Source organism: Echinops telfairi, unplaced genomic scaffold (genome assembly GCF_000313985.2).
Source record: "Echinops telfairi isolate 266 unplaced genomic scaffold, ASM31398v2 ScPeMD7_1;HRSCAF=3_0, whole genome shotgun sequence".
In the NCBI taxonomy this organism is placed as follows: domain Eukaryota; kingdom Metazoa; phylum Chordata; class Mammalia; order Afrosoricida; family Tenrecidae; genus Echinops; species Echinops telfairi.
In genome coordinates this window covers 41,785,561-41,809,500 of record NW_022103896.1, presented here as the reverse complement: position 1 = coordinate 41,809,500, position 23,940 = coordinate 41,785,561, and the positions used below count along the sequence as shown (strand labels likewise).

Sequence of the window (23,940 nt, the reverse complement as noted above, 5' to 3'; positions counted from 1 at the left end):
TTAGCCTTTAATGCCATTTGCTCATGTTAGGAGATATTTCACCAGTAAAGGAAGGTGGTGAGGTTTATATGAGTGAATTACTACTAACTGGGTAACCAAAGAATGTTATGGAATATAGTACCAGCAGCTGCAATGGTCTGCAGACCATAGGTTCTCATAGTAATTTGGCCTGCCGCTCCTCCTTCAGAAAAACATTTTAATCAGTCCTCCTCTGGTGTGTTAGTCTGGGTTGACTAGAGAAACAAATTCATAGACACTCGTGTGTATAAGAAAGAGCTTTATATAAAGAGTAATTATATATTAAGACAATATCCCAGCCCAGTCCAGATCAAGTCCTTAAGTCCGATATTAGCCCATATGTCCGAAACCAATCTATAGAATTCCTCTTCAGATTAACACAATACATGCAATGATGCTGAATACAGGAAGATCACACACCAGTGGGTCAAAAGTCTTGTAGATCCAGTGGCAACTGAAGTATCTCAGTGCGGGCAGGGGTCTCCATGTGGCTCCTCAGCTCCAGGGCTCTTGTGTAGCTCCATGTCTTGTCAGCAGAGAGAAGAATCAGAGGGTGTGTGTATCTGGCCTCCAGGGAGCTATTTATCTCCTTTGTACCTCTAAGTGAGGTCATCAAGCTGCGACCTAATTGACAGGCTAGACTCTACTCCTTTACAAGTTGACAGGAGATTTTTATAACTGCCACATCGGCAACTAAAAATGTTTGTACAAGAGCAGAAAGTGTAGGCATCTGCTTTTGCTGACCCCTGGGTCATTCTAGTTCCCCCCAGTGGTCAGTATCACCCACCCTCTTTGGGAACCCACCCTCTTTGGGAAACACCACTCTGTACTGTCTTTAAGCCTGATTCAAGCAGTTGACATATGAGTAGTGGTAAAAGGATGTACTCTTTTTACTTTTACTTAAAAAACAACACCAATACAACCACTCACAGCACTTTAGCTTGAATAAAACCTCAAATCAAAGGAAACTCATTGCCAGCAAGGGGAGTCCACCTCACAGTGATCCAGTATATAGTATCCATACTGTATCTAGGAAATAGGATATCTATATATGAGTATAAAGAGTATCTAGATACAGTATCTAGCATACAGGACTTCTGAAGCTGTAAACTTTTACAGGAACAGACAGCCTCATCTTTCTCCTGAGGAGTGGCTTGTGGGCTTGAAAGATTGATCTTGCAGCTAGCAATCCAGTGTTCGCCCAACAGATAAAATCAAACATCACATTCTCAAATTTGAAGCTCTAAAAGAAAGATGGAGCCTGGGCCGCAGAGATGGGGAAGAAAGGGAAAGGCTGGAGAGTGACAGAGCGACACAGAAATCATACAAGTCGCCGGTTCTCCGATTTAAAGGTCATACGGAACATGCTCTAGGTTAGCAAAAAGTAAAACTGCATGACGTGTACACTGTTCTAAAACTGGTATGCATTGTACACAACCCCTAACATCCCCACCCCCTATAGCTAACACGTTTATCTGTGGACTTAGAGTCTGTGTCTGGAGCATGATCAACTCAGAACTTAAAAATTGCTCTGAATTTCTTTTGGTCGTTAGCAGTGAAGCCGCACCATCAGGGTGAGAGCCACTTTGTGTGACCCGCGCTCCTTGTGTTGGCATCTGTAGCCCCTGAGGGCTGACCGTTTATTTAACGAGGTGCGTGGAACATAGGCTTTCACCCCTCTGGTCAGTTTGTCCAAAAGTTCCTTGGGTTTTCTGTTTTCGATTTTAATTTTTCTTGAAGCCATGTAGCTTCTCCTAAAAGTCTAAGGGAACTTGTGGCAGACTCCCATAGCTGGATGGGAGGTCTCCAGGATGTGGGACTGATGACACCAGACTTCCCCAACCTCGAACACTCGTGCCTCTTAGGAAGATCTGGCCATTTCTCCCACCTCCCACTGTTTTGACACACATAGGCAAATCAACCTCGGGTGTCCACCAGACCGTTCAGAAGAAAGTTCTCACAGGAGGACTGTCCCACCACCATCGAGGACATCTGCTCATCGTGGGCAAGCTTGCTTTAACACTGACATGCAAATTAACTATTATTGTTATAAAGATAAAGTAGGTACCTTTCCCAATGTTTGTGCATAATGGCCAAGGAATGGGTCAAATAAGAACAGAATCTGTACATCAGCTTGTCTCGCTACCAACGGCAATCCTCGCCAGAGTGAGAAACGGAGCATCCCTCCACCCCTGAACCTGACAGCTCCTTCAGGATTGATACCCAAATCGTGTGGACACCCTTCAAATGCCAGGGACACCAGCGATCAGGAAAGCAGGTGTCTAACGAGAAATTTGGGGAGGGGTCTGGGTGCCTGACCAACTGCTTCTATTCATCTTACCTTGAGTATTTCTAGTGTTCAGTCTCCTCTCAGTGGTCCTCAGGCGCCTTCCCAGCGTGCTCATTATTGCCGACTTATTCGATGCTATTTTCTACCCTAGCCATTTTCCTCTTCTACCTGGAGGTGTTTACTGCTATTGCTTATTACTGTTCTCAGATGAGGAAAATTGTTTTTCTTCACCTTTCTTAGCTCAACGCAAGCACCTATTTGGATTTATTTTTTTCTTTCTGTGATCGCTGTAATTTCTAAGCCTCCTTTTATCTAAACGATGCCTATTAAGTGATCTTAACTCTGTTCGAAGTTAGATTGCCTCAGCTGTTTGTTATTGTCCTTCATTTTGTTTGAATACTTTAAAACTCACAATGCATGTGAAGTGATTGTTAAAGTTCTAAGTAGTCCCAGGATGCATTGATTAGTTTCTGCGATTGAGTTTTACTGATTACACCATATAGTATTAGCCTCATGGCATACTAACTTTAGCATTGCCAACTTTAGGTTATACCACCACCACCACCACCACCACCCCCAAAATATTCATTTCAAACTCTCTTGGTTAACCATTCAGTTGGCAGTTCAGTTGTCATTGGTCCTCTCCCATTCAACCACAGTATGATGTTCCTTGTATTTTGGCAAGTCTTGCTCATTGGGGGTTCTCATCACTAATCACAGAGATGGAAATAACACAGGCTCTGCTAAGAATACATTCAACTCTGTTTCCACCCCGAAGGGATGACTTTTGGCCACACACCATCCAGAATAGGGTTCTTGTTTCATTATTGAATGGGACCTTAATTGCTTTTAGATAATTTAACATTAAATTTTTTTCTTTGACAGTGCTTTATACAGTCTTTGGGACGTGTTTTTAACATTTTAAATCGATAATATAAAAACAAATAAATAAAACTGTATACTTTTAAGTATATGTTTTAAATTCTTGCATATTTTTCAAGAACAGCTTAGCACCTTTGTTGTTGTCTCTGTGCTTTCATGGTTGATGACCCCACAGTTTGGGGCCTGAGCAAGTGAGATGGGGAAGAAGAGATCGGGAGCTCAGTTTCAGAGAGCTTAAGTTTGAGATATCAGACACCTATCTAGCGATGAGCCTGGAATTCAGGGGGAAAGTCTATGGCTATCCAGGTACATGGAATTTTCTCCATAAAGATCTCCATCTACATCAAAAGTAATACGTAACCTCTTCTCATCATCTCTGCCTCTTACCCAGTAGAAGCTCAGCTTCTATGCTAAGAATACCCGAGGTGGTTCTGTTTACTCTCTGGGTGAGATTGTGCCCTTAGAGGTCCTCCTGCTTCATCTTGAACAACATCTCTCCACTAAAGTCCCTCTTCTCCACAGGCCTCCTCCATCCATGTCATCCACATGAACCTGATGAGGAGGCACTGTCTCTGGGGAATTCTTGCCCTGCCCTTGATTTCTCCCTCTCACCTCTCTATACTCTTGATGATCGTAGCCACCAGCCTTTGAAGCCATTGTACTAACGGGTGGGTTGGGTTTGTGTGTGTATGATTTTCCTTATATGAAACCTAGGAGAGGTGAATGTGTAGAAATAGTAACTAGAGTTATCATTTGGGGGAGGGGAAAATAAGGACCCAATAGCAATGGATACAAGAATGAGAAAGTGATCTAAAATTATTCATGGTGATGATTGTACACCTTTTTAATATATTTAAACCATTGCATTGTATCAAACACCAAGTTATGTCAATAAAACTGTTTTTTAAAGAAAGCATAACAGATGGTTTTGTGTTTCTCCAAAGGAGACAATAAGTGTTAAGAGGGGAAGGAAAGTTTCCTACGAAGACATTTCGCAGAGTTCTGAAGGAAGCCTGAGATGCTATTCAGAGGAAGAGCACTGTGGGCTGAGAAAGTAGCAAGTGCAAAAACTCCATGGTATAAGCACCATCGAAAAGCAGTTTGAAAAGTGCGACCGGAGTGGAGATTAACAAAAACTGGCAGCAGAGATGCTATGGGAGACCCTTAGAGGACCTTGCAATGTAAGGACTACATCTTTCCACTTGAGGGATATGGGAGCCACAAAGAAGTTTCAGAAGAGGAGTGCATCATCTGGCTTAGATTTTAAAGCAGTATTATTCTGTCCTCCTTTGAAAGAATAGACTGGAAAAGGTTGAACCAGGGAGACAATTATGAAGCTATTGTAAGTCTCCAGTGTAGAGATAATGGTGGTTTAGACTGAGTGGGAACAGTGGAGATGTTGAGAAGTTGTTGGAATCTAAGGTATATTTTGAAAATGGAGGCAACAGGATTTGCTAAGAGATTGAACTTTGGGTCCAAGGAAAGAGAGAGGTCAAAATGACTGTCAAGACTTTTGAGACCCAGCACAAGAAGGATGGATCGACTGTTCACTGAGTTGGAACTTTATAAGAGGGTGACCAGCAGGTCAAAGGAGGCAGAAAGTGATGCGGCAGTGGAGCAGCAAAAGCAAAGACACTTTATGAGGGATGATGAGCCGAATGCCGCTAGGAGGTGGGAAAGGAAAGAAAAGGGAACTTCCCTGGAGCCTCTGGGCGACAAACAATCCCGCCAATACCCGATTTTAGCCCTATATGACTCATGTTAGACTTCTGTAATCCAGACCTACAAAAGAATAAACGTACATCTTTAACCACTAAGTTGGTGGTAATTTGTTAAAACAAACATAGACATCTATACACCAGTAGACATTTAAGTGAGAATGCTGAGTAACTGTTCAATAGGAGCGTGGAGTTCAAGACCAACGGCACCATGTGGAAATATACACCTGGAGTTCTATATAGTTATTTAAAACCATAAGACTGCATGAGATCACTGTGTTAGATCAGAGTGAACAGAGAAACAAATCCAGCGACACTCCTATGTATAAGAAAGAGCTTTATATCAAGAAGTAATTTTATACTGAGAAAACAGTCCAGACCAGTCCACTTCAAGTCCGTAAGTCTGGTACTAGTCTTGAAGTCCCTCTTCATACTCTCCAGTGATGGAGAATACAGGAAGACCACAGACCTGTGGGGGCAAAGTTGTGTGGAGCCAATGGCAGTGTAACATCACAGGGCTCTGGCAGACATCAGGGTCAGCCAGCAAGAAGGTGAACGCGGAGAAAGAGGGGGGAGGTCCCCAGGGTCCTCCTTACGAGAAGGCCAAACCCACAAGAAGGGACCATCAAGCTGTGGCCTGGTTGACAGATTGAAAGCTACCCCTACACTTTTGTCTATCTTCCAGTTGACATGAAATTATGTAACTACCACAATCAATCACAAATGGGTGGAGTGAAGAAAAGAAGAAACCTTTAGATTATTCTTGACCACCTTGCAATCCAGAGGTCAGAAAGATGCTGAAGAACCAGCCAAGGAACATGAACAGGAGCCTCCAGGGAAAGGAATCGGTGAGGACGTCAGAAACCAAAGGGAAATACGTGTTTGCAGGCGTGGTCAAGGGTCAAGTGTAGCTCTTTTGAGTAACTGCAATGTAATACAAGGATGGAGAGGCTGCCTCTCATATACTTTGGACATGCCATCCGAAAAATGCAGTCTGCGAAAGGCTATCCTGGCATGGTAAAGTAGAACGTCAGCAAAAATTATGAAGAGCCTCAGCCAGACGAGCTGACACAGTGGCTCCCACAGTGGGCTCACACTTCAGAGCAACCGTGAGGAGGGCCCAGCGCGGGTGGTGTTTTGTTGTGCCGTACTAGGGTCACTCTATGGCACAACCTGCTCGGTGGCACTCAACAATAGCAACCAAAGCAACGACATTAACTGGTGACCTCAGTCTTGACATTTCTAATAACACCTACAGAAATTCCAGGCCAGCTCGTTGATATTTAACAGTGGAATGCTCCATAGAGCATGCTTACATTTATCCTCTCGAAGATTGTCTACGCTCCAGTTCTGTCTTGGAAAGTGACATAGCTTGACAGTGTTGTTTGGCTACTTAGATTAGACAGTCATTCATTTGGCGAGCTTTATTATATGCCTCTTGGCTAAACGCTGAGGATAGACTAATGAACTAACAAGATCCCTGCCCTCATATAACTTTCAGCCTCAGGGTTTTACCTTTCTCTGTCAGGCTCTCCCCAACTTTCCCCTGAAGTTTCTCTCCCTTCTTTGTACATATCTCATTCACAAAACTGCTGATTATTGCCCACCTTGGTAAATTCTGTCCTTCCTTAGCGGAGCAATTCTATCTTAGTCATCATTGTACACAGATTTCTTCGTGTTTTAAGATGCAAAATAGACCCCCAATCTCCAGTATAGTTTAAGGAGAACATTTATTCAATCTTAAGATGAGACAGAGACAAAGAGATGTCATTTGAATGAGGGAGACCATTAGCACCAGGCCAAGATGGAGTCTGAGGATTGACACTCAGGAAGCTAGTTAAATAAGGCACGAGTCAAAGGAAACCGTCCTGAGTTCATGGTTATCCATCAGATCAACACAGCACAGTTGCAGGTGGGCCTCCAAAAGCAGGAGCCGGACCGCATTGAGAATCACACATTATGTTAGAGAGGACTTTCAACCAAGGCAGCGAAGACACCGCTGCTAGGACATTGCCCTTGGCCTGAGGGCAAGATAGCTCTCATCCCTAGGTAATGGTCAGAAGGAATTCAATGGAGGCTTAATCCGTGTCGAGACCCTGCATATGGAGTTTGGGCTTTCCCTGTCCTGCATAGGCTTCTGCAAACAAGGCCTCAGAATTTAAACTCTAATACACTAGATAGGTTGACCATGTGGTTCACTGTTGAAACTTGGAAACTTTTGTGAAAGAGAGATGATTTTAATAATGGTACCAAGCCAACTGGGACTGTCACCTCACACCTCTGTTTCTGTCTTAATAACTGCTTGTTGAACAAACACATATTGTTTCTTGCAGACACAGCTCTACTGATATATGACTTAATATGTTGCTATTTACTTTAATTGAGGATCAATATGTAGAAAATAGTGTTGGGAACAGTAAGTGCTCTGCCTCTTTTGCAAAACCATTCTTAAAGACACTATTATTTTGTTCAATGTTTCTCATATAAAGAACCACATAATTCTTTTAGAATTGAATGCTAGAAACAGAGTTACCTTTTTTTCCTCAAGGAACTGGTGTAATGCCTTTCCCCCCACTAGATAATGAGAGGTCAGTAATATATCAATCTTCCTTTTTCCTTGGCATTCAAAAGCTAAAGCTAACTTATATCCTCAAGTTGCTGGTAGGGTAGTATGTCAAAGTTTCCTGGCTATGACTAAAATTTGTTGAGTACCTACTTTGTGCTGAACTCTGCTATTCAAGTTAGAGACACTACCGATCCACCCAGACTTGATCCCTGCCTCCATGGCATGTTCTTGGTTTGTGACAGTTCACCCGAGGTTTTAATGTGGCATTTGGATCTCTTCTGGTAAGAAGGCGTGGATTCTCTCAGGAGCATGGCAGGTAGAGAGAACACACTGAGTGGAGTTCGACAGCACTGTGTAGTAGAATGTGGAGTGTTAGGCGCGGCAGGCTAGGGCCAAGGAAATACGGCGTGAAATCACTGAGGACACCAAAAGCTCTCCAGCTCATTTCTGGGCACTAGTGTTGTTCATGAGGTTTCAAAGCCATGCTGTGGTTTACGAGAGAAAACAGAAAGATATGCTTAGCAAAATATCATTATTTCTACAGCTGTGCTTAGCATACTTACTAATATTAATAAAGAGAAACCTGATCAGATAAAGTAGTTGGGACAATAGCATAGCCCCAGAGTGCTATAGGTGGTTGGCTAGACTATAGAGAGAGGGAAAATAATCGATTAGGTTTTAATATGCTATGCCTTAGAGTTTAGTGCATAATTGTGTTGAAGCTGTTCTGTGTTCTACTTTGTCACAGAGTGACTCCATGTGTTGGAATTTACTCAGCGACACATAAAAACAATAGAGTCTGAACCCACTACTGCTCCCATCAGATCATGTCTGACTTATAACTAACCTACATAGGGTTTCCAAGACTATGAGTCTTTACGAGAGCAGATAGCCTCATTTTTCTCCCACAGAATGACTGGTGGATTTGAACCAACAAAGCTGTGACTAACCCATAGCACCACCAGGGCTTCTAACAGTAGATTATAGAGTAGTCTGGTGTGTGTGTGTTTTTTTTTTTGGGGGGGGGGGTTGTTTTTGTTTTTACTGGACAAGCCCATCAAAGTTATGTATCACAAGAAAAAAAATAGCCTATTTACTTTTAAGTAGATGAACTCAGCATTCAATTATACATGACCTTTGAAAAGGGACTTAAAGAATTGCTGCAGTCTTCCCAGCCAAGAGAATGTTAGATATCTTCCAAAGGGGCTTTAGATGTGAACCAGTGACTCTTCTGGTAAACTCCCCCAGCCCCAGCCAAGAAACACAGCTGAATGCGTGGTTAGCATGTCCCAGTGTTGAAGACACAGGACGGGCTGGAGGAAGCGCTGCTCACCGAGGCAATGGAGTTCTTACATTCTAAGCCTCGAGGAGAAAGGGCGTGCGGTGGACAGAAACTGAAAGAGCAGTAGGAGGAGGGAAAGAGAACGACAAAGAGGAGCAGGCTGCTTTTACAAAGCAGGAAGGGTTGGGGAGTTCTTTTCACAATTGCATATTGAAATGAATAGGAAACGGGTTGCTGTCACTACTCGCAAGTCGATTCCGGCTCGTCGCGACCCTCTGAACACTGAGGGAGACACTGCCCAGTCCTGCACCGCGCTCACAATTGTTATGTTTGAACTCCTCTCTGCCGCCGCTGCAGCGACCCATTTCATGGATGGACGTCCTCTTTCTCACTGCCCCTCCACTCTACCGAGCACGAGGTCCTTTTCGAAGGACTGGGTTCTCCTGATCGCTTGTCCAAAGTACACAAGATGAAGTCTTGCCATCTTCCCTTATTCTGGTTGTATTGTCTCCAAGACAGATTTGTTTGTTCTTCTGGAAGCTCACTGTCCTTTCAGTAGTCTTTGCCAGTGCACACCATAATTCAAGTACAGGGATTCTTCTGCAGTCGTTCTTATTCATGTTAATAGGATCTGAAGCTAGTAGCATTAAATACCTTGTCTGTGTATTCAAAGCCAGATGCAATGGAGTCGATCCTGACTCATGACAATCCCGTTTGTCACAGCAGAATTGTGTTCAATTGTTGAATTTTTGGAAGCAGAGCAGTAGGCCTTTATTTTTAGGTGCCTTTGTGTAGATTTGAGCCTCTAACCTTTTATCCAAACACATTAACCATTTGTACCACCCAAGGACTCCATCAATATATTAAATAAATAAAAATTTGACTGTGAAATCTTGAGTCCCACTGATTCTATTTAATTATGTTCCTCAACATGCAGGAATAAAATTATAAACTGAATTAGACATCCACATGCTATCCATCCCACATGCTGAATATTGCTTTTCTTCCTAAAGAACTGTAAACTGTCATATTCCCTAAATAATGTATCTCTTAAATTACTTCTTTGAGCCTATGTTTATGCCATCTCTTCTGCAGCTTCCTGGTTCACCACTGTTACTATAGGGACATTTGTAGAGAGATGATGTGTTTCCAGTAAGTGTAGGGCTATCTATGAACCCTCACCAGCACAAGAAGTAAAGTCACTGAGCTCAAGTGTGCCTCCAATGGCATGGCAACAACTGGATTGTCGGAAAGCACAGGTTTGCTTCTCAACAGCATGCTTGTGTGCACACACAAAACAGTTGGGCTGGGAAGTGACCTCCAGAAGCCATTCCCCACCCCACCCCGTTCCCCTGTCTCCAGGCCGAATGGTGGTTAAACCACAATAGGTGCCTGCAATTGTAGTGCTAATGTAACGTACCCAAGACTGCCCATTTCCCCAAGAGGCAGCTAGTTCGGCTGTCAAATAAAATTAACTGATGGTACTCCACCTTGTCATCATCCCTTTCCTGGCTCTCCCTTGGGTCCCTGAGAATCCTGGAGATGGTCTGAGTTAGTTAATTGTGCCAGCCTGGCCAATAATCACATGTGGAGCTAATTGAAAGGCGGAGGGATAAATGGGTGGTGAGCCTCACCTTTCTAGTTCTCGGGTCTCTTGCTTTGTGATGGTTGCACCAGGGTGCAGCTGCCTTAGCAGTTCCCTGCTTCAGCTTGCAAGATTGACATCCTACAAGACATCCCCAAGGAGAAGCCACATGGACCTATCCCGATGCAGCCCTGGGTGCTGGAGGAGCCGTGTGGAGACCCCTGCTAGTGCTGAGATGCTTATTCGTTTACTGACTCAGCTTTCCTCCTGCAGTCGGCATTATTGCCTCTGTTTTGTGAGGTGGAGGACTTTGTGGACTGGTGTTGGGTTAATGGGTTAATGTTGGACTTGTGGGCTTGGGCAGCATTGGGTTGGGATGTTTTCGTAATGCACATTTTCTTTACATAAAACTCTCTCTTATATGTGAGTCGCCGTGGATTTGTTTCTACAAAGTACCTAGACTAATACAGGTCAGAAATAAAAGCCTGAGCTTCAGGGTAGACCTCACCAGAAAACACGACCTACTTTGACTTTATCCATCAGGGAGAAACCTCTGTGAAGCATCTCCACCCACCTCCCACCCCTTGACCTGGGAGATGCGGGGCCACTGCCACAACTGGGAAAGATGGCTGCAGCTATGCAATGTACATGCCAAAAGAAAACACACTTCTGAGGACTTCTCTTGAGAGTACACCTGACTAAACAGAATCCCTACCAGCATCTGCAGAACATTAACATTGCGAGCGCTCGAAGGAGAGGTTGATTGCCGGGCATCAGAGAGGAGCTACCTTCTTTGAAGAGTGAATTAAAGGCTACATGAGTAATTCAAATAATCAGGAGTCTCCTTTCTCTTGATTTAGTTTTGACGGTTTACTGTGACTACAGATCCAAAACCCAAGGCCTGTCACCTTGATTTTTTGAAAAATAAAAACTTTAAAATGAAGAAGTGGCCAAATTTGGGGAGAGAGTTGAGTCTACATTTCTAACTAAAGCTGTCTGGGATTTTATAAAAAGGGAACACACATGCATCATCCTGTGTTTATGTGAGGACGTAAGAATTTATAATAAACAATATAAATTTTCAACCCTTTTGAGCTTTTTAATCTTGTGTTTAGCAAGCACAACCTGCTGAAGCATGGAACTGTGATTAGTGATGGCCCCAAATGAATGCTAATGGTTACCAAATTGTTCCTTGGTAGAATGAGCTGCCTTTAAAAAAAGAAAGAAGAAGAAGAAGAAAGGAAGAAAAGTTATAGGATGTGATTATAATGCAAGATAAGTTATGAATTCTCAACCCTGAGCAGAGATTAACCAATCCAGTGATCCCAACCTGGTAGGTTACCAGAGAACTTTCCTCTACAGCCATTCTATGCCTTACATGACAACAACGGGCGAGTTTCCTGATTTCAAATGCAGAGATGTGTCCCCTTAATAAGAGAAGAAACTGAATCTAGGTTTACAAATAATATCTGAGCTTATCACTGAGTCACCTTCTCTTCTGTATAGCTCCATCAGTGATGATTTTAACAACAATAAAGCACTCTATCCCTGGAAGGACATTTCTAGCTACACCCTGTAAATAGAGGACAGGTATCTTGGTCCATGCTAAAACGGGGTGAGTAAAGCATGACTCTGCTCAGCTGTCGCTAGCTAGAATCAGCTTCTCAAATCTACACGGAGGGCTCCCAACAAGTCATTGCATAATGAAGACCTCGGCTGCTCATAAGAACACATTCTAAAGGAGCAGCCACTTCAGCTTATTTTTTCCTCTCTCATTATGTAGCCTGATCTTGTTTACCTAGCCCTTTCCCTATGTGCTGATAGTTAGACAGCAAGTCCATAGATGAGGAGAGAACTGGTGTCACCGGAGGGTGGGTGGTTTGTTTTCTTAGTTCTTTATTGAAAATATTTGTAGATGTTTACATATAAATAGAAAACACTAGGATGTTGTCATACTGTTAGCAGCAGCTAGTACAATTCCACATGAATAGAAATCAAGCATATATCTACCTCTGCCAGAATTCTGGTTTACCAACATCCTCACATGCTGCCTAATTTGGCTTGAAAAGATGTTTGATTCACTTAGGGTTTTTGTTCCTAGTTGGAAGAAAATCATGGCGCAAGTGTTTGCTTATTTTTATTTTTCTCTTTTTCTTTGTGTGAGCAAATTACTTTATTAGCAAGGACAATGAATTTTAAATAGATCTCAGAAGGGGTGAGTCAAAAAGTATTGCTCCTGGAGTCCCAGTTCAAGCGTGCCCGGGTGGAGTGCAAGCACATCCTGCTGAAGCGTGGAACTGTGATTAGTGATGGCCACGGGCCAGCTCTCTCAGGAATACATGTGTTGCATTCTCATTAGGATGCCCTCACAAGAAAAAAGTTTCAAGGGGATCTGCTGGGCCAGTGGGATTTCAGGCAGGGAGGTAACCTCACTGGTATGGCAAATGAGTCTGGGGAGCCTCAAGGGATAGTTTCGATGTACTTTCTCAAAGAGCACAATATGAACATGGAGGCTTATTATGAAGAAATTTTAAGAAAACTGAAAATTGCATTGGTGGGAAAAGGCCAGAAAATTTGAGAGGAAGAATTTTTCTCTTCATCAGAAGAATGCACCAGCTCATTCTTCAGAGGCAAGAAGGACTGCCTCAGGAGAATTTCACTGTGTGGCCTGACTCCGGGCATCCTGCAGCCCTGATCTTGCCCCTCCAGACCTTCTTTTGCTCCTCAAACTCTAAAGACATTTAAAACCAACATGATTTGAGTCCCCCAAGGATGCCAGAACTGCCATTTTGCTATAGTGTAATTGGAAGAGTATAGAATTCTGTGGGAAGGGGTTAGAGAGATAGAAACGCTGTCTCCAGAACTAGAGCAGCATGGGAGATATGTTGAGAAACAATCGCTTCACTTTTTTGACATTTTTGGGTAACGAAGGTTTCTATGATTTTGTAGCAGTACTCTTTGACTTACTGTGATAGACAGTTAGGGATTATATCAGCTAGACACTCCTGAGTACTAGTCTGGGTAGAGCCCAACCTATCAATGGGGTCGAAGCCTGATGATCCCTCCTTGGGAGTGACCTTTTGTATATGAGAGAGGCTGAACAGAGTCAAATTCTCTTAAGCCCTTTGCCTTCTGCTGGAGCTGAATGTTTTGCTTGGTTCCTTGATCTCCTGTGGCATAGCCTGCCACTCCCAGGAGGTGCCGGTGGACTACCGGCATTGGATTTATTTGGCCAACTTCAGATTCATATTACCTCTGCACCCACCAACTTGTGTCCTGTGCTGTCTCTGCTTCATTATCTTACTTCCTGTTCATCAGCTTCCTCACATCCAGACTAGACTTATATCTATTTATACAACTGTGTAAGCCATTTTTTTCTATAAATCTCTTTCTATATTCAAGTCACTTGTTTGCTTCTCTAAAGAACCCAACCTAACACCTTTGGTACCAAGAATGGAGTAGGGGCCAAGTGACAACACTTAATTGACAGAGACAAGGCAAGCTTGGTTTCCTTAATGGACAGTGGATTCCAAGTAGTAATCAGAATAGTCTGGCTCATATGGACTTATGGTGTTGGCTACCTAGGAAGGGTTCCCCTAGGAGTGAAATAGATGGTAAGCCTACTAAATCAAGTTTACTTGACCTAGAAATTTTCTGTTGCTATAGGTCAAGTTAACATTTAGTAGGATTGAGCAAATTAATACCCCACTCCTGGTACCAATTGTGTTAGAGTGGGTTGTCTGGACAAACAAAACATATATCTATAAGAAATAACTTGTATCAAGAAGATGTCCCAAACCAGTCCCACACAAACGCGTGGGTCTGATGCTAGCCAAGGCCCTCGCCACAGGCCGATGAAACTGAAACATGAAGTGGGAAGCAGGGAAGATCACAGGCTGATGGATGCAATGTCTCCTGTATCCAAGGCATGTGGAAACATGGCAGTGCACCCACAGCTCTCAAGGTCAAGTGGCTTACAGGGGGCCATGCACAGTCCCAGGAAGACAAAGGAGCAGAGAGGAGGAAGAGCAGTTCCCAGTAGCTCTCTTATAAAAGGCCACACCCCCAAGGAGTTATCATCAGGCCATGGCATGATTGATAGCTTGAACTCCACCTGTACACATTCACACAAATTCAAGGTAGTATAAAATCTCACTGCCTCATTTACCATCCTATTATAATATGGAACGTACTTCTTTAATGTATGCATTTGTTCTACTATTGTCTTTAGAGGTTTTTGATAAAAAGTGGAGACGATGGATGACAGTCGCAAGTAATCTTATAGGAGGCAAGGTATTAGAAGGGCTGAGAGCACAGACATGAGGAGGCAGACCTCAGGAGTTTCAGTTCTGGCTAAACCATTTCCTAGCTAAACAACTTTGGGAAAGTTAGATAACCTTATTATACCCCAGTTGCTTCATCTTTGAAATGCAAACTATAATAACACTTATAGACTAATTATGAGCATTTCGTAGGATAAGCTAGAAGGCATTTTGTACAACGTCTGGCATGTAAGAAACACCCCTTAAAATTTGACCTATCATTATAAGCAGCTAACAGGATGGGCATACCCTTATATTGGGACTACCCTTGAAACCCTGAGAGGGTTTGACGGTGAGTGCTAAACTCAGTAACAGCGGAGTAGTAATAACAATAATGCTGCTGTTTAACAGCTATCAATTGTGTTCTGGGCTCACCTGCAGGCTGTCTAACAACTCTGTACCTCATGGCAATCTCCATTTCATGGAGACAAAACAACACAAAATAACACCCCCCCACCCCACCCTCCAAAAAAAAACAGTGTATCACACAGACTGCCCAGAGACACACAGCTAATAAACCAGTAGTTCATCCATCAAGTCCACTCTGGATAATTTCAAAACACATCCGTTCTATCTTTTGGCTAAACTCTCTCTCATAGGGAATCTAATACACTTAGGAAAGCGCCTTTATTTAGATGAGGTCTCTGCCTGCCTACCAGCATTTTGTGACATTGCCCAGTGACACGGACCAACTGCAGAGTCTCCCGTTCCTAGACTATCGATTCAGTTTGTGTGTGGGGGTGGGGGGGGAGGGTAGCAAGCCCAGAATGAAGATTTCATTTAGAGATTTGGTAAGTGAACTTTGTAAAAGCACTTTCACCATGGTTCTCAATAGCCTTTTCTTTGAAGGAATTCAAAGCTTCACATGCACAGGCTCATTAGGTGAAAGTATTTTTTCCAACTTACAGATGGAGAAGCCAAGGGCCAAGCAAGGTGACATGACTTGAGGCAGAGGGAGAGACCAGTTACTTTCCTCAGTAGCCCAGCATGTTAATTGTGGAAACAGGAAATGAGTACCGTGGGTCCCTGGTTGTGTCCACCCAACTGGCTGCTCACTAGTGTTAACCGTGACCACATAATGAGTGCCACTTTTAACCTAAATGTGCAGTTAGGAACACTTGGCCTAATTTTCTTGTTAAAAGGACGAAATCTGCCTGCCACATGGGAACCTGCACATTCAAGATTAACTAATTCTGCTCCAATTTGCCATATATTGTAGTTATTCTTTTCTCCTTTCTAATGGGACTGGGAGAGTTCAGAAGCGGGGAGCAGGGGAGGGAGTAGAGCACACAAGGGGAGAAGATTAGGACGGCCTAATTAAACATCAACCTGCTGACATAGCATCAGTGTGCTAGTTAAAGAGCTTTGAATGTAAGATATTAATGCAAATAGTTTGCATACTATTAACTCTAATGATACTTGCACCAGGTAGTAGCCTCAGCTGAAAGCTGAGGTGACAGTTTTTATTAGAAATACCTTGGGTCTTTCTCTGAAAATCACTATGAAAACAGAAATGCCTTAGAAGTCACACCGGGCAGACTTCTGCTTTATTAACCTTCTCATCATTAACAATCCAAGCAATAAGTCACTGAAGATGCTGGTGGCTAAGCAGCAACTCCTCTTGCCCTTCAAACAATAGCACACTTCCAGGGCAGTGAGTTAGGAAATCGCTGTAAAACAGAATCTGTCTTAGGACAAAAATAAAAGGAAAGTAAGCAACCTTCAAATAGTTATATAACCAGACAACCATTATCATTCAGGACAAGTGTTATCTAGCACTTCAGCCCCAAGCTAGTGCTGGCAGTGCAGCACAGGATTTTAGACCCAGGTCTGCCATTTGCCAATTGTGTGACTTGGACCAAATCATTTGACCTCTCTGATCCAGTTCCTTCTGTGGGAAGCAGGGCTGTCAAAGACAATCAAAGGAGACTGCAAATGTGAAAGCTCTCCAGAAGCACTATACAAACGCATTATTGATCTTCACAAGCTAAATAACGAGGAATGAGTGGCAATGCAGGTGCAAGTACATCTTGGGGAAAATTCGACCATCAGAATAGTTGGTCAATCCTGAAGAAATGGTGGTTTCTGGGAAACAGCCATGCCAGCCTGCACGGTTGCAAGTCTTAAGGCCAGATCGCAAAGTCCGCTGTGCAACCTGGCAAGAGCCCCTTACACTCTAAGCTCTTGCAGTGACAGTGTTGGGTTCACATCATCATTGTGTGCTTTCTTACCAAACTTTATTTAGAAAGAGTTTACAAACCAGTGGCCTGGCAGAGTTGCCTTAGATTTGAGTGCTGGAGTTTCGCACCAGGGAGAGCAGTCTTGCATGTCTTGTTCTCGTACCTTCCTCCCTGAGGATTCAACAGATGGAACAACAACAAAATCAGAAACCCAAGACAAACCTGTCAGTTTGATGCCTTTAAGCTTCATCAGAACTCACAATTAAAATTTGATAGAATGTCTATTTAGAGGGAAAGGGTGCCAAGAACCAGTCCCACAGAGCATACTGTCTTTTGTCTGAGTCTGAGTAACCCTATCAGATCTCTCCTCATAGAGGAGGGTTTGTATGCTGGTCCATAGTTGGCATTGAAGAAAAATGGTTGAAATAATATTGTTAGTAGAAATAATTGAGCAATGGTACCATGGTGCAGTCTATTCTTTTCATTCTCTGTGTCTTGAATCCTTCCAAGTGAACCCTTGTATAAGGGTCCTTGGGAAATGCCAGGATGCATCATTGTGTACTCTGAAGGGTCCCTAAGTCAGGCCCAGCATCCTATGTTTTGGTAACCACTTGTGAGGAAGTCAAGTATTTGATGTAGTGGTTGCTGATGGAGAAGCTCCAAAGTCAGACTATGAACTAAGCATCTCTCTCTCTTTTGTTTAGGCAAACATTTCTAACTACAGCCTGGTGATGGAGTCAGATTCGGGAACCTTCTTACCTTATGGGCTGCAGTTCACCGGCAGTGACAAGGCCAGGGCCATCATGAAGGAGATCATGCAACTGCTGCAGCCCATTAATATCACACAGGTGTTTCGGGATGGAGAAGGCACGGACATTAGCTACTGGATCCAAGCCGGAGTGCCCGGTAAGACCAAAAATTGAAGTTGTATAAGGGTCCTTGTAAGCTGCTATCAACTTAAAATAGTGTCTATTTTAATATGTTATTGGTAGGCCAATTAAAGCATGGAGACCCTCAGTTTTTCCTGGTAAGGTATAAAGACTTGCCACAAAATCTATTTGTGTTTACCCATCTGCCTTCCCTTTTTAAATCCTAAGCTCCTCATTCCCATTGGTGATGAGCTAATGATTCCAGGTTTCAACCTCAAATATATATATATATATTTATATAAATATATATATTTAAATTAGGTACCCTGGTGATTATGGCACAAGTGATTTCATGACACAAAACAGTAGGAGACAATCATTACTATTAATATCCTTCCAGTTGTTTGCTAGGAAATCTTCTCTGACCCAAAAAAGCTCCTACCCAAACACCAGGATGTTTGACATTTTGTTGTTAGAAATGTGTTCCTTGAGGGTGAAGTACTTCCTGGTGAGAATCCTGCCCCTATATTTAAGGCAAAAGTGTCCGGAAGAGGTTGGATAAAAGCTTATTCATTCTATCTGTGGTTTATCAGGTTGGTATTTTTCAGGGATAAAATGATGGAATGGGAGCACACCTGGGATGGTGAAGGGGTAGAATGTGAAGCAACCTTAACGGTTAAAAACGCATGCAACTTCACAGGTTTTCCTCGGACTGGCCATGAAAAAGGTTATCGATGATATTGTCTATGACTCAAAGTTGTTCCCTCACAGCATTACATCCATAATTTGAAAATCCACCTGCAAATCAGCCTAGATTGTATTATACAAACAAAAGCCCAGCTTTTTAATAATGCTAGCATTTCTGTTTTCCGAACTATTTTTGTGAATTCACAGCATTTCATGGTTATATGAAAACAATGTCTTTCTAGAACCACCCCACTCTAGAAATATTAAGTCTACTTAATATTTCTTAAATATTTCAAAGTTTATTCTCAATAATCATATATTTCAAGGATATTGTGAACTTCAGTGTTTCAATAATATTTCATAACTAAAAATAGAATTTTTCTGTATTCGAATTCAAGGGTCCAGAGTCTCTCTTTGGTCTAGGTTTACTCCATTTTCCATGAAGTTCTTGAAGCCGCCTCATCTTTGTAAACTATCTGAAAGCAACATCTCCATGTATAGTGCTGTACACCATCTGGAAAAAATCCAAGGCTCTCTACATATATGTTATTGACAAACAAGATAGAAGTGAGGAGAGGAGGGAAGAGTGAGGAGTTTGCCATTTAAGTTGTACAGAATAATTTGCTTAAGTTTTAGATTTTTTTTCCCTGAGCCTACAAGCTTTCAACAAGCATCTTCTCAGGATTCAGGGAAACCTACATGAGTTGCTTAGTGTTAGCTATGAGGACCAGACTGACAGATTGAAGGTGAATTAGAGTGGACAGTCATCAAGCCAAACCTGTTGCATTGAGTCAATTCTGACTCATGGAACCCCTATGTATGTTAGAATAGAATTGTGTGTGCTCCATAGGGTGTTCAATGCAGCTGTTAGTTTCTTTGTTTTGTTTTTGTTCTTGACTTTCACAAGTAGATCACCAAGCTGGTCCTTAAATGTGTCTCTGGGTAGACTCAAATCACTAACCTTCCAGTTAGCAGCAAAAAAATTAACCATTTATACCACCCAGAGATTCCTGAATGGAGAGTAGAGCTGGTCAAAGGGTGGTAAGAAGGAGCCAAAGCCAAAGACAGACCTAGAACAACAGCAACAAAATCATGTCCCCTCTTCCCAGATATTTCTTGCTTTGTTGATTTGAATTGAGCATTGGCTCTAGCCAATGGTCTATAAGGACGATTCTTTGGACTTAAGTTGATTTGGTTACTTCCCCTAAGGTAAGAAATCTGCTTTCACTGTTTCAGATGGGTCAAATTTGATAGATAGCTAGTAGAGTGGAGTGGGGAATTTGAGCCACTTTTGTGATAAAATAACATTTACTAGGCTCTGCTATTTAGCAGGCAGTTGATTGGGCCAGATGGATTAAGTACAATTATTCTTACTTCATAGATGAAGAAATGGGGTTGCCAAAATCACCATGAACACCAGCCCTGTTGGCTTCAAGGCTCATGGCTCTTCCCCAACCACATGTGACAGCAAAGGGTTATGTGGAATGCTGAGATGGTCCCCAGAATTTAGGACAGTGTCTAAACTGTTTTTGTTACTCGGCCCTTGTTTGTGGGCAGCATTCCAATCCATTCCTGTTCCAGAATAATTTACTAATAATTTACTACCGAACTCCCTTTGGAAAAGGGAGTCTGTTATTGGAAATAACTACTTATTCCTTCTCACATTTCTTGATCCACTCCCTCTTCGCTCTGTGTAGCTCAGGAAGGTTTCTCTAAAGTGAACGGTTTGTTTTGACTGCAGCACATGTTTCCTGGAGTTCTTTTTCATTTTTTTTGGAGTATTGAGAGATAGAACCAAATTATTGCAATCTTCCCTTTATTGCTTTTGAGCTACCTTTTGATCTTTTAAATTTGGGCTTTTCCTGGAAGAAGAAAATGAACAGCTTATGTTCCCATTCTTGTTAGATATTAAAAATGTCAGGACTTTTATAAAAAAGAGGAAGAGCCATATGTAATCTGGAAAAGAATAGAAAAGAATGTGCCACTAGTACACTCTGTATTCGTGAAGACTTTGCCAAACATCATGCTAAGAATTCAAAATGTTAATTAAAATGTAATCAACCACTCACCAAACTTATGGAAATTTAACCAGAAATAATATTTCCACAGTCTACTAATTTTTTTATCACTTTCCTTCTTCTTTTTTTCCATTTACTGAGTAAACATCAGCTAATATCTTGGATGTACTTTCCACCTAAACTCTTTTTTTATAGGTAACCCCCCAAATGGATTTTCCCCCCAAAGCTATGCATTTAAATTTTTTTACAAAACAACCTTATCATCTTCAAAGTACTCTCCACGGCACTTTGTACATTTGTCAAATCAGCAATTCCATTCTTGGAAACATTGTTTTAAACTCATATATTCGGATGGCTGACAGCACCTCCCTCATTTTTTTCCCCTTTACCTCTTCTTCGTCATCAAATCGATGTCCTTTCAAGTCCTTCATTCTCAGCAACAAAAAGAAGTTTCACGGAGCAAGGTTAGGTGAGTCAGATGCGTGCGGCAAGAGAGACATGCTGACTGTTTCCCAAAGACAGGTACAGTGAGATGGCTGCGTGAGCAGGGGCATTGTCATGATGATAAAAGCAGTCCCGCATCTGCCACAAATCAGGCTTCTTTGTCACACAGTTACTGAAACCAGCTCCAAAATAGTGCAGGCAACTCCCCCATCTCTCCAATGGTCGGTTGTTGGTCTTGGAGCACAAGTGCACGAATTTTGTTGACATTTTCGGCCATGTAGGAAGTTGACAGACTTCCAGAATGAGGTTTATTATCAATCAACATTTCACCTTTTTTTGAAATGAGAAAACCACTCATAGGACACCTGAGTTTTTCCCATAGTGCTGCCCTCAGAAGCTGTTTCCCACATAAAAATTTCACAGCAGTACGTGGTTCTCTTAAATCAGCCATCACAAATAATGCGAAACTGCTTTTACCAAAAAAATCACTGTGACAAGAGAGAAACTCTCCAAGCGACACCACTGGATACACTAACTCTGAGTGAGTTCCTCAGTGCTCATCTAGTGGGGAAAATGTGTGCGATAAAAGCTTCACCCAGAGGGGCTTTTCCCCAGTGTTTTTGGGGTATCCCCTCCATACACTATTAACTTCTTCCATTGCTACCTCTTACCAGATTACTATGCCTCTACCTTAAATGCTAACTCTTCTTTCAGGTTCACTCTACCGTTTAATGGTCTTCAAGCATGCTTCATTAACAGCCCATAGTACTATATAATTTTTCTAAATTTCCCAATCACTTCTAGTGTGCATTCTAGAATCTGGCACTTGAATGTGACACTCACTATGATATTTTTATCGAATCCTGCACTCTACTTACTATACCCAGTGCCAGTTCTTTGAGGTTAAGGTCAATGATGTCTACTTCTTTGTCCTGTCTTAGCGCTTCGTTTAATTTTAGGAAACATTCACATTTTTATAAAGATGAATCTGGAGAAGAAATAAAAACATAGAAATAATTCTTTTCTTGATAAGTTTCAAGGTTTAAGAATATGGGCTGGGGGCATAAGGATGCTAAGAAAAGACATGAAAATCTAGAAAATGTCAGAAGAATGGTAGAGTAGGAAGGCTAGGAGGAGCCATGGTCACTCACTGGGCTCCTATCCAGAAGGTCAGCACTTTGAAAGCAACCGCTCCTTTGGAGAAAGATGGGGATTTCTACTCCCGGATGATTTAAGCCTCAGAAACCCACAGGCAGTTCTGCCTTGTTCTGTGGGGATGCTATGAGTCGAAATGGACTCGATGTCAGTGAGAGAGAATAATAATGAGTATTTCTTTTAAAGGAAAAAAGTAATTGGAGAAAATGTCAAATAATGTCTTCCAGTACTTTCGTGATTCTCAGACATAAGACATTGCACAGTCAGTTCCTGATTCTTTCAGACAATAAAAGGGGAAATAATTAATTGCACGGGGAGATTTAGATCACCTGTATTCACTCCTGCATTGACTGCGGAAGCATTAAATCTTAACTGTTTGCCTCTTTCCCACATTGTGAGTGCAGGTTGGAATGGGAAGAGTCTGCTTCTTGTTAAATATATCAGCAATGAAGGATATCCCTGAATCTCAAAAATGCATCTTTCTTAAGAACCCCCTACATAAATATATGGTAATTAAAAACCTTAAACACTCTCTTTTATGGATTGAATTGTCCACCCAAAAAAGGTTATCTTGAAGATTTAATCCATGTACCTATAAAAATAGCCCTATGTTTATAATAGGGCTTTTCTTTCATTACGTCAATGAGCCCTACCAGACTACGGTGTGTATGATCCTGGGTGGTGTCTTATAGAAGTGAATATAAGATACCAAACCCCATCGGAGTGGTTTCTTACGGAAAGGGAATACACATATGGAAAGGCTCACACCGGGGGAAGATGGACTCCCTGTGGGAGACTCCTGTACAAGCAGAGGAGTGCCTGGGACTACCAATAATTAGGATAATTACATTAAATCCCAAATGGAGTGTAATTATAAAATAATGATAATCATGACTTAGGTTGATTCATATTTGGAGAACACAATTCAGTTTATAACAAGGGTCATGGTAAAAGACCCCTGTAGACACAGTGGTTAAGAACTTGACTGCTAACCAGTAGGTGGGCAGTTTGAACCCAGCAGTCGCTCTGTCTTAGAAATTCTATGGTGGTAGGACTACTCTGTCTCACTGGGTTGCTATGAGTCAGAATGAATACAGATCAATGGCATACAAAAACAACAAAAAGGAGGGTGGGGAGGCGAAGAGAACACGAGAGGTTCGTTAGCTGTACTGTACTGCAAAACCATAAATTATGATTAACACTTATTTTGATTCATTGAGTTATCCTTTTTCTTACATAGTGAATTGTTTTAAAAGTAGTGTTTTCATTTAATTCATCTCTTCTAAAATAGTCTAGACTCCATATTGAAGTGCTAACTATGCAGATGACTCAGAATTCACATATTTTCCTTCTTGCTTTTTGTATTCAATACCTCATATGGAATTAAGCAGAACTGAATAAAAAATTTCCATGTCCACATTTCCACAGGGCTTTGTGCTGACATATTCCAAGAAAGGAGATGATCAAGACATAAATGGGAATGGCCTGGAGGTTCAGCCTCCAGACCCAGGGCCCATGTTTTCAAATCGTCAGGTGGAAAAGTGGAATCCACATGGAAAAGTGTTCCCAATTCTCCTCAATTAACAGACGCATCTCCTATGGAAAAAACCCCAAACCCTGGTGCTTAGAGAGCCCAGTGCTATGTGGTGATAAGACCTCACCACTGGGCTCATGAGAAGGCCACAGTCTGGTTGGTGAACGTGATCTTCATTTAAATAGCTGGGGCGGTTTCATTTGGTCAACAAGCATGACGTACATGGGTACCACGAGCCAGGAACTGTGTGGGACACTGAGAATGCAGCAAGGCAAAACAGACCAGGCCTATGCTCCTGTGTGATTGACATTGCAGTGGTGGCTGGTGGGAGGAGCCAGACCATGACACAGAAATAGACCAAGAACGAAGGAAAATATTAGAATGTGATAA

At 42.2% G+C, this 23,940-nt stretch overlaps 1 protein-coding gene across 1 annotated transcript in view; it reads left to right on the top strand.

The window, feature by feature from the left end:
- CPQ (carboxypeptidase Q) overlaps positions 1–23,940 on the top strand; it is a 428,656-nt gene that overhangs the window by 342,059 nt on the left and 62,657 nt on the right. Inside the window, exon 6 of the mRNA XM_004697707.2 lies at positions 17,548–17,749. Within this exon, the coding sequence (XP_004697764.1) occupies positions 17,548–17,749 (202 nt within the window). The remainder of the gene's footprint in view (positions 1–17,547; positions 17,750–23,940) is intronic.